The 12,460-nt window shown below is 36.4% G+C and overlaps 1 protein-coding gene across 1 annotated transcript in view; it reads right to left on the bottom strand.

The window, feature by feature from the left end:
• Window positions 1-12,460, bottom strand: part of LOC127411506 (A-kinase anchor protein 6-like) — a 221,117-nt gene that overhangs the window by 83,884 nt on the left and 124,773 nt on the right. The window contains exon 8 of the mRNA XM_051647145.1: window positions 3,972-4,102. Coding sequence (XP_051503105.1) covers window positions 3,972-4,102 — 131 coding nt within the window. The remainder of the gene's footprint in view (window positions 1-3,971; window positions 4,103-12,460) is intronic.

The following is a 12,460-nucleotide window of genomic DNA, read 5'->3' as shown; positions in this document are numbered from 1 at the left end:
CAGCATACATTTAAGGCAGTAATACAAATACTACCATGATCTATAAATACTTTACCATTTAAATGATAATAATAGAAATGTAATGGAAATACACTATAATAATACAGTATATTATAATTTAGTAATGAATTATGATAAATTATTATTGTAAAATTTAAAAAAAAACTAAAAACAATAGATTTTAATAGATTTATTTTACTTTTTTTTTTTTTTCAAATAAATCAGCATAAATGTAATGCAGTACAACCATGATGTATAAATTATATTTTTATAATTAAATCAGCATGAATTTAAGGCAGTACAACCAATACTGCCATGACCTACAATCTTAATATCTTAATCTTAATATACATTTTAATGAAATACATAATAATAATTTATTCAAAAATTATTATTTAAAAAAATCAAAATAATAGAATTTAATAGATTCGTTTTTTTTTTGGGGGGGGGGGGGGTGTAAATTAAATCCATAAACAGGGTGAATTATAAATAAATTTAAGGCAGTACAACAAAAACTACCATTATGCATAAATACTTATAAATATATATAGATACTGTACAGCATCGGCGTCGCCAGGTCATTTTTCCGGATGTTTTGACTGTATCCCCGAATGTAATTTTAAATGTAGGCTACGCAATAATATTGCTACATTTTGTTTGAAGTTCATGTGACAAGAACCCTCCCACCACCCCCCTGCTCCCGCTAAGCCCCGAACCACCTCAAGTCCTAGAAACGCCCCTGCCGTTCAGTAACTACAGGGTTGCAATGAGGTTTCCTGTGTACTCCCCTGTATGCCATTGGTGAGGCAAGCAAACAGTTCCGCCACAAACTGGTTGAGCCAGGGTTGCTATGTTGAGCTGGTTGAGGTGCTCAAACAAACAAAAGAGTAATAAAAGTGCTCAAAAAAATAGAAATGTTCTGGTAGCATAACAGTGTTTACACTTTTTAGGGAATTTAACCTACGAAAAGTTGTCATTGCATATTGAGCTGGCATATTAAAAAGTGTTTCAACATTGAAAAAATTACACACATCACCTTTAAATAATATACAATTCCTTTTTTTGTTTTGTTTTTTTGGAGTGAAATATGACCCAGACATGTGCTTGACAGGTTTCATGAGATTTACCCACCTGTCCTTTAGACCTCTAACTATGCTTCTCTCTACCCACGGTCTGTGAATGGAGCAGTTTTGTCAACATGCATTAAATGTTAGCCGTTTGAAACCAGCTCACCCAGGTCAACATCGGACTGACACTCCTATGAGACTGAAATATATGCCTCTCTGTCTTTCTTTCTTTTCAAATCCGTTTAATGTCAACATGATCCCCACTCACCACCACCACCACCTTTCTAAGAGGGGGAAGGTGTTTTAATTCATCAGCCCACCTGCAGCACAGTTCACCCCAAGTCTCACATGGAAAGGTTGGCCAGCTATATTGACACCCCTCACATATCATGTGAAGTGACAGTTTTATAGAAAGAGCTCTTTAATTTATGATGCTAATTCCTGGTACCTAATGCATGGGACTTAACATCTCTTTTTCACAGCTGTCTGTTATGATCTTCTTTATTTTTCACTCCTGGAGAGGGTTTCTGATTCCTGAATGACAGGTGAGCCATCTCAATCAGGTAGCAAAACTACAGTCAAGATGCTGCTTTAAAAAGTAGTCAGCTCCACTACAAGCTACTAACAATAAATAGCTAACTACATCGTAGCTATCTAAAGAAAAACGTTTTTAATAAATAACTACAAGATAGATATTAGTAATAGAACAGTACTGATCTACATTTACATTTATGCATTTGGCAGATGCTTTTATCCAAAGCAACTTACAGTGCCCATATTACAGGGATAATCCCCCTGGAGCAACCTGGAGTTAAATGCCTTGCTCAAGGATATAATGGTGGTGGCTGTGGAGATTGAACCAACAACCTTCTTCTTACCAGTTTAGTGCTTTAGCCCACTACGCCACCACCACTCCACAAAAAAAGAAAAGTAGACGCAGTGACTTTCAAATGAATCAGTGAATCGTTTATGTGAACAATTCTCGCTTTCCCAACACTATATATGTGTGTGTATGTGTGTGTGTTTATTTACACTTACATTCACATGTTTTAGACTTCCAAAGGTTATATGTGAAAAAGTATGTACATTTATACTAAATATAAAAAAAATATGATTTTTATTTAACTGAAGATGCAGTAGATTTGCAGGTTACAATGAATCAGTGAATCATTTATATGAACTGGTTCATTAACAGAAACCATCATAACGAATCGATAAACTAAAATGACTTGGAATTCGAAACATTATATATAAGTGAACTGGTGAATCATTTACTTTAACCGGTTCATGTCCGAACATACCAATTCACTTAAATATTTTGGACTTCCAAAGCTTACATATGAAAAAGAACAATGAGCATATTAATTGGTTATATTTATACTAAATATAACCAATGAAACAAAAATAAAAAATGAAATAAACCCGCTTTTTATTTATTTACAGAAATATTTCACATAAAAAAAGACAGTGACTTTTGCAGATTCTAATGAATCAGTAAATCATTGATGTGAACTGGTTTATTTACGTGAACCATCCGAACGAACTGATTCACTAAAAAAAAAAAGACTTTCCAACACTACATATTAGTGAGTCTGTTAATTGTTTAGTTTAACCTGTTCATTAGCATGAATCTAAACGAACCAATTCACTTCAATGTTTTACACTTCCAAAGGTTACATATTTGAGAGATAAATAATTATCACCTCATCTTGCACAGCATTATTGCTGCGTGCCCAATTACAAAAATGAATTTTGTGACGCAACACCGCTGCTTGTTGGAAAAGGTAGATTGTTCCTGGAAAAGCTACACTCTTTTGAAAACAGCTGAACTACTGTCATGCTACTGAAAAATGCAGTTAAACAAGTAGTGTCGCTTCTTTTAGTTAGTCACACCCCAACATTGATCAGATGTGAGGCTGCTGGGAGCTTGATGAGGCCGGCGAGCTGTAGAAAGGCACCAGAAGCCATAGAATTCGACAGCTCCTCCCTTAAGACATGTTTTCATGCAAAGGTAAGGGCCAAAAAGTCAAAACAATGAATCCTTGAGCAGGCAGACCCACATTAAAATTCAAAGGATCATTATGGGTTTTTACCGCAAAATAAATCATTAGAACGGGAAGCTTAAAAGGATTAAAACGATGTTTGATTCAGAGCCAAGGCGAGGAGTCCAGTCCGGACTCTGCTGTTAACATTCATGACTTTAGTGGATCAGGAGAGTGAGAGGAGTATAGAGAACAAATGCTCCTCCAAAAGAAGAGATTAGTCATTTTTGGAAGGATAAAAAATATATATATATACTATATAATGTTTTCCTCATCTCATGAGAAAAAAAATGGTTACAAAGTCCTTAAAGTAGCCCAAATCTATGGATAAAATGCCAAGATATTTGTGAAAACAAAATACCCAAGGTTACATATGAAAGAAGAATCTTGTGTCAAAGTGGAAGGTTCTCAGACAGAATAAGCTGCAATGCACACCAGACTTTATGTTGATAATCAAAAGTCTTGTGTAGTACACGAAATCTCTATATACATTTAAAACAATTCATTGGTGCATGTTATTCCAAAGTAAAACATTTTTTTTTTTTAAATCTTCAGAATCTTTCATCAAACTGTAATAACTTGCTTCGCATCCGAAAAAACGTTCCTTTTAGCCTGATGTCCCGAATTCCTCTTATTTTTCAAAATTATGTTTGGGCCATGTTCTAATAACATTCATGAACAATTTAAAATCACATTTTCATGGTTAGATATGAGCCGATCGATCTCCTTTTTGAATCACTCAGCACCAAAAGACATCTTAAGCAATTTCTTGCATAATCCATTTTATGTTTGATCAATTGTTATTGCAAGACAGTGACATATTGGGCATTCAATTACATTTCTCACATATGTCAGATCATACCTGTTAGACTTGGACAAAAGGGTGAAATCCACACTTCTGCTGTTGGAGCAGTACTCTTGACTCTTCAGTTTAACTCTCATCTGATCCAAAACATCTTTCTGGGCCTCTCGATAGCTCTGCTGGACCTCGACCTGTTGAGACAAATACAAAGATGACCAAAGGAGAGTTAAACAATGAGAAACCATCAACACAAAGTCACAGTGTCGCACACCAATCCAAAGTCTGAACACACCAACTCATCCTTTCTAGAATAATAGTGTCAAATGTAATCAAAACTATGAAATAATGCAAATGGAAGCATGGGACCTATTTTGTGACCAATGAAATGTCCAACAAATCTTATATTGTAGCTTTTTCAAAGTAGCTATTCTCACAACCAGATTCATGAGGTGCACCCTGAGATGCTTTTTAAACAGTATGTCCCATGAACAGGAGTCCCATGTTTGAGCGACACTTGCCTAGCTGCTTTTCCTTCACTATCCAGTTCAACTCATCCATTTCGATTTCGAATCTTTATCGAAATTTTAGCTTTGTAAAGAAATTCATACATATTTTAGGTCTGCCTTTCATGAGACACATATTAGTAGTGTGTTATTGCTGCAACCTCTACAAAAACAATAACTACAACATTATTGATCCAACTTCCAAAACTATACAAATAATAAACTTGCAAAACTATTAAACAGAGTTCTCCCATTTCAAACAGTTTAATCAACACGACTGCAATAAACAGGAGACACTTCAAACTGGCGTCTTTCTATTTCAGAATGTTTGTGCTGGCTTTCAGCTGTGATTAGGAACTCTTGTACACGCTTTTCAAATCAGATAGAAAGAAAATATGTATTTCTTCTCGGTGCTTGAGAAAATTGGCTACATTGGCTTGCCGGAGATCAGTTATTGTGCAAAGTACGTGGCCATGAATGAGCGAGCCAATAAAATCTCCAACAGACGCCTTTGATTTTTTGCTCATTTCTCGACACTTTATGAAGCGCACTGGTTGCGTGTTCTCCACTCAGCAGATGCCTCTAGAAAGGTCAGACAATTCCATGAATGTAAACGGCTCCTCAATCAAAGCTACCCTTGATAATAAACAAGCAAATCAACAGAAAGATGTGTCACTTTTTCATTCCATTTATTGGGCGGGCATCAAGCAGCGGGGCTCAGGCGCTTTGCTCATTTGGGAGGAATGAAATGAACCTAACTAGGAGCTCTGGAAAATTAGCGTTGCGAGTGCACTGAGTTCTCCTCTACCTCCTCTGAGAAATTTGCTTTCATTTGACTTCATTTTTGATTCACTCAGCTCGCTCGCCGATGCCATGTCAGGATCCTAATTACTCGATCCCGCCGGAGCAGCTTACATACACAATAATAACCAATGCCCACCTCCAACAAAAGCAATTTCTCCCAGACACCTTGAGTCTAAGGACAGATGGGCCCAGCACTGAGCTTTTGAGTTTTGAGTTAACGACGGCATTGTCATATTGGAGATTTGCCTGTCTTGTGGCTTTTCAAAGGGTGTGTTGGGGAGAAATGGATAGGTTGTTCCTGTTATGCAGTACCTTTTAAATTCTGTAACTTTAAGAAAAAATCCTATGCTTGTATTGTAATTTAATGAAGTTTTTCTACAAAAATGTGTAACAAACATTGGTAACACTTTAAAATAAGGTTCCATTTGTTAACATTAGTTAGGCCTAATGCATTAGGTATCATGAACAAATAATTACCAATCTATTTGTTACAGCATTAAAGGAATGTTCCGGGTTTAATACAAGTTAAGCTCAATCAACAGCATTTGTGGCATAATGCTGAGTACCACAAAAATTCATTTGGACTTGTCCCTCCTTTTCTTCAAAAAAAAAAAAAAAAAAGCAAAAATCAAGGTTACGGTGAGGCACTTACAATGGAAGTGAATAGGGCCCATTTTTACTCACTTTCTCAAAAGTATAGCCACAAGACATACACAATATGAGTGTAAACATGATTTTAGTGTGATAAAATCACTTACTAACCTTTTCTGTGTAAAGTTATAGCCAATTTTATCTACCATGTCGATGTAATGTCAACAAACCCTAAAACTCTAAAATGACTGGAAAAAATGACAATTTAAACAATTACAGCTCAAATAATACACAAGTTTTAATAGAAGAAAGTGCTTTTACAAAATTATAAGCTTCACATTTCTGTGTTTCAATCCACCAAAAATTGGCCAAATGCACTTTTATTGACCCATTCACTTACACTGTAAGTGGCTGACTGTAACCTTGCTTTTTGCTTTTTTGTAAAGAATAGGAGGGACGAGTCGAAATGCATTTTTGTTGTAATCAACATTATGCCACAATTGCTGTTGATTGAGCTTAACTTGTACTGAACCCGGAGCATTCCTTTAATTAATCCTTGATAATGTTAGTTAATAAAAATACAGTTTAATCATTGTTGGCTTGTGTAAGTTCATAGTGCATTAACTAATGTAAATAAGTGCAACTTTTGATTTTAAAAATGTATTAGTATGTGTTGAAATGAACATTAATGAAGAAGAATAAATGCTGTAAAAGTATTGTTCATTGTTAGGTTATGTTAACTAATGTTGTTAACTAATGTTAATGATGGAAACTTTTCGTAAAGTGTTACCCAGACTTTCAGAAATATTATCTGGTCAAGCTTAGGCACTTAAACTTTATCAGTTATAGCATGATTATTTACACATTGGCATAAAAATGTACATGATGGAACCTAAAAGGTTGGAAATAAAGAGCAAAAGTTAGCATTGCACAATGAGCCATCTTTTGAAATTCTGATATTATACTGATTTCTGTGATTTAAGAGTGAGAGAAACCATGTAATACAGCAAAACATCACAAAATTAATCTAATCCATTGCAAATACTTAAATGTTGTGCTGTTTTTGTTTTTCCAACCAAAATTATGTCACTTCCTGGAGGATGATGTCATACAGGAAATGGCTTTTGTTTTCTTGATGCATATTAGGTACGTCTGATGAATTCTCATGAAAGCTGTCAAGAAAATGGCCTGGTCATTTTTAGCCATAACTCAATTCATAAACAAAAAATAAGAAATTTTATTTTGCATAAAGAAAATGAAGGCTACATTTACGACTATTAGGATTTTTTGCATTCTGACATAATTTTCAGGACGCTTAAGCACATTTACATGCACATGCTTCTTAATAAACTGCTAGCTTTGGCAAATATAGCAGTTGTGAACTAGTGTAATCATTTACCACCATGTTGTGATAAGAAAAAAAGATAATATGGCATTCATATTTATTTATTTATTTATTTTAAATGTTATCCCCTTTCCTCCCAATTTGGAATGCCCAATTCCCACTAATTTAGTAGGTCCTCGTGGTGGCGTGGTTACTCACCTCAATCTGGGTGGCGGAGGACAAGTCTCAGTTGCCTCCGCTTCTGAGACTGTCAATCCGCGCATCTTATCATGTGGCTCATTGTGCATGACACCGCGGAGACACACAGCATGTGGAGGCTCATACTACTCTCCGCGATCCACGCACAACTTACCACGCGCCCCACTGAGAGTGAGAACCACTTAATCGTGACCACGAGGAGGTTACCCAATGTGACTCTACCCTCCCTAGCAACCGGGCCAATTTGGTTGCTTAGGAGACCTAGCTTGAGCCACTCAGCACACCCTGGATTCGAACTCACGACTCCAGGGGTGGTAGTCAGCGTCAAAAGTCGCTGAGCTACCCAGGCCCCTTACACATATGGCTTTAATATATAAACATTTTGAGTTTGATATTTTATGATGCTGACATGAAAATGTACAGCATAGTAGGGAATTACTCATAAGCATTTGCACTGATAATCTAACTCCCACCCCTTATTGCAAAACGGACCAGAATTACTCATCAGTTTTAAAATCACATGGTTGAATTGTATAAGAAATCTATAAATGCATATGTCTGGGCTGCTGGAAGATGCGGCTCCCATGGGTGAACATGAAAAATATCAATACTGAGGATATAAACCTATAATTCTCAGCGATCCAATTCTTGAAGGAGAAATCGTGTTATTGACGATCATTTGTCTCCTCATATTGCACACTGGCTTGCTCCTACAATGCCGTGCAGTCAGTGTCTGACTGCTGCTGAGATAAAGACTAAGCTTTCATAATCTCGAAGCAGACAATGTCAACCATAGAAAAACACATGTAAGCCTCTGACTTAAAAGCAAAGCACTGGTTAATTAATTTTCCTATGAGCTGCAGTGTTCTACATATGAACAGTGAAAAGCACGTCACCCACTGTGCTAACAACCACTTCTGGCTTACCAGACGACCTTACGCCAAGAACACGGAGCCTCTCGTGGATGGGGTAAATAACCCTCCAAATCTTGCAGTGAATGCAGTGCTCAACAATGAGGATGGCCTATAGGTCGAGGATAGTGTGAGAGAGTTCCCAACCAGTTGATGGAACTGTCACTTGCTTTATTGGGCCAATGCTGCATTGCCATTACATCTCACGTTTCTTGCACATGCACTTATGCATATTGCAAATTCTGCTTCTTAAAATTTGTCACCAAGGTAAAGTTATCTAAATGGTTAATGCAACCTGGTCTCAAAGAAAAGCGTTACTATATCGGCATTTTTGCAAAATGATTTTTACTTAGCTCGTCATACATATCACAACAGTTTCCAGTTGAAATGAATACTAGAGGCGCTACCACAACAATAACTTTTATTCACTTTCACACAGATCACAAGTAAAACGGCAGATTATCAGTTCATATAAACTTGCTTTTAAATCAAATTAAATTCTGTTTATTATAATTAAAGCTGTTATGGAGTTACATTATACAGTGTTCCCACGGTCATGGAAATCCTGGAAATATCAAGGAATTTTTACATTGTGAATTCCAGGCTCGGAAAAGTCATGAAACATTTCTGTAGTGAATTTTGATCTTTCTACTTACAGTATGCTTGGCCCTAAAATATTTTGGTTAGAAATTACTCTTTATCATTGCAATCTCTTTAAATTAATGTAAAAATTCTTTATAGTAATCATGAACAACTGGAAAAGTCATAAAAAGTCATTGGTCAAAAGGTGTGGCAACTCTCATTATAGCTGAATTATTTCAAGTAATTATTACAAATTAAAAACCTAATAAATTATTTGTCATTACATGTTTTTATTTTGTCATGTAATGAACTTGATAAAATATAAATATACTTCTGTCTGACAGCAGTATCTTTCTATACAGTATGTATACATACTCTATATACAGGGTGGCCCAAAAAAAAAACAGGGCCACTATGTTTGATTGCTTATATCTTAAAAATGGTGTTTGCAGCCTGGGTAGCTCAGTGGTAAAAGACGCTGGCTACCACCCCTGGAGTTCGCTAGTTCGAATCTCAGGGCGTGCTGAGTGACTCCAGCCAGGTCTCCTAAGCAACCTAATTGGCCCGGTTGCTAGGGAAGGTAGAGTTACATGGGGTAACCTCCTCGTGATCACTATAATGTGATTCATTCTCAGTGGGGCTCATGGTGAGTTGAGCATGGATGCCGTGGAGAATAGCGTGAAGCCTCCACATGCGCTCTGTCTCCGTGGCAACGCGCTCAACAAGCCATGTGATAAGATGCGAAGGTTGACGGTCTCAGACGCGGAGGCAGCTGGGATTCATCCTCCGCCACCCGTACTGAGGCAAACCACTACGTGACCACGAGGACTTAAAAAGCACATTGGGAATTGGGCATTCCAAACTGGGAGAAAATCCAAAAAAGGGGCCACATGGCGAAAGAGAAGCAACTAAGTTTGCTGCCACTGAAAACTTATTTTGAAAACAAAATTATTTACTTATTTATTTATTTGTAGCAAGTTGTTGCTCACGATAATGTCACAGTGACGTCATTTTGTTGTTTCCAAAAGTCGAAGAAGTACACCAAAAAATGTGCGAACGCCTTTATGCATTTTTAAGATATGAGCAATCAAACATAGTGGCCCCATTTTTGCATTTGTTTTTTGTTTTTTTTTTGGGTAGGGGAGGGGGCTCCCTGTATATACCTGATCTTGCCAGCAGAAAAATCCTTATTGCTGAGCCCTGTTATGCTAAGTCTGGATTTTCTGTCCCTCTCCTGACCTGTTTAAAGTTATACTTATTCAGATATGCAAACAGAGGGGATTTACTTCGGAATATTCTGTATTCTTATTTCAAACAGAATCATTCAGAAACCTCTCTCACTTGTGCTGTCAAAAGCAATCTTGCTTTAAACTGCTAATAGGGCAGGAATCAATATAAATTCAGTCATTTGATGAATTCTCACTTCCGTCCCTAGAGTGAAAATGATATTGGATGTCAGTTAAATCTGCCGAATCGAGCCCTTTTGTTTACATGTCTGTGTCAATTCAATGTATCCCCCCCCAGAAACTTCTGCACTTTCAAGTCCTTTGGGAGACACTGTATGTTTCCACTGTCAATCACGCAATAACATTGTGGTGATCATCACTTCCAGCATCATATTTGACCACACATACACACATTACTGTATTTTGTATTACTGTAAATTCCTTTAAATACAGTATCAGTTTACTGTACATTATCAATAAATTATACAAACTGCAGTAAACAGCCTGCAGATGATTTTTATATAATGTCAATAGGACTGTGCCACCTTAAAGACTGGTTAGAGAGAATATCTTTATATCCAAAGTTGGCTAGCAAGGAACATAGGAAAATTCCAAGAAACCAAGTATAAAGATTGATCTGAAAATAAATAATATACTCATAATCTTTGACTAAATATCTGAGACCCACAGGCAAAGTAACCCAAGCTCCAATACCATCTTTACCATCTAATGCCAAAATTAACGTGTTGCTTCCAGAAGTCCGTGTACCCTGAAATCAACCCCTTTCTGTCAAATTACTGACAAGTGTCAAACCCCATCAGACATTTTTTCACCAATTCATACGTGATCACCTTTCCCTCTAGTGCTACAGAGACAAGGGTTCTGGTCCTGTCGGATCCAGGGAGTAATCGCCTTCACATAATGGTGAGTGCGATTCAGAGGTTGTATTTCTGCTCTAAAATTACATTTTCAATCCACTGATGGTTGGGTTTAGGGTTGGGTATGGGTTAGGAGGTAAAGTTATTGAAATATGCATTCCTGTTGACTTTATTATTGTACATAATTTACAACCAGTGATGAGTAGATTACTTCTGAAATGTAATCAGGTGCTGATTACAAATAACATGACAAAAATTGCAATCAGTAAAGTAATCTCACAGATTACATCTATGGGATAATCTAATTTGATTACTTTTGGGTTACTTCCAACCTAACTCTTTTATTTGAGTTTATGTTGAGTTTAACAGGCATTTCTTATGGGAGTATCTAGAAATATGGACATGCAATTTCGCCATTTTACAAATGCCACTCCTGTGTGGTAAGAGATCAGACCAGTTATATTTAAGAATGAATGTCAAACAAATGGCCTCAAAGCTGTTACTAAAGCAAAAGTGCATTTGTTTACATTTTTTGAAGCAGAGTACAAAAGCATTTCACGAAACTAAAACAAATTTTAAGGGCGCTAATGCAATTGGTTTACTCTGTGAATATGAAATGATGCGTATTTGGGCATTTTGATGGACAAAACCCTTCCAAACACCTAGCTAATGACAAGTATCAGGTCTGTCTGCAATTTCACAACCCTCAACCTCACCCTCTCTTCTGAAAACACTCGAAGAGTTACTGAATGGATATCATAGGTAGGCTGATTTAGAGTGAAAAATGTAAAAGATTTAATAAAGAGAAAAATTATGGTGATCAATAAATTATGAACAATTTAATGCCGTTGCCTAATTAACATGTAATCATTTAATCCAAAAAAAGTAACTGTAGTCTGATTATGAGTATTTTAAAATGTATTTTAATCCAATTTCAAGTTCATGATTTTCATAATCTGATTACATAATACAGATTACATGTAATCCGTTACTACCCAGCACAGTTTACAACTAAAAATACAACTTGCTATTGGTTCCACTTTGTGGACATTGCTCACGGAAAATACTTCTAACAAGATTTCCACTTTCAGACACTGGGGGCAGTATTTTGAATTTATGGAAGCACAGTCTGATTTCAGCAGCAAAACTTTCAACCTACTGTTGCCAAATTCACAGTGAGGTCAGTCTGCTTAAATATAACGCAATGCATGTAACAAAATGACAAAATCCAAAAACTAAACCTGAAAATTGACACCAAAACTGTCACGAGAACAAAAAATAATTAGTTTTTTTACACTTTTTGAAGCAAATGTGAGTCACCATAATGCTAGGTTTTTGTGGGTGGTTGCTTACAGGCCCAAGTCAAAAAGAGCCCTACCTGAAAGTCTCGTTTCGATTATGCATTTAATTTATGTGAAAAATCTGAGTATCGCAAAGACAATGTGAATAAAGCAATGTTTTCAACCCATGTGTTGAGTTCGGTAAGTAAATATTCGGTATTCAGTAAATAA

The sequence above is a fragment of the Myxocyprinus asiaticus genome, chromosome 20, assembly GCF_019703515.2.
Source record: "Myxocyprinus asiaticus isolate MX2 ecotype Aquarium Trade chromosome 20, UBuf_Myxa_2, whole genome shotgun sequence".
NCBI lineage: Eukaryota > Metazoa > Chordata > Actinopteri > Cypriniformes > Catostomidae > Myxocyprinus > Myxocyprinus asiaticus.
Note: the sequence above shows the minus strand (reverse complement) of the source record. Positions and strands in the feature narration are given on the sequence as shown.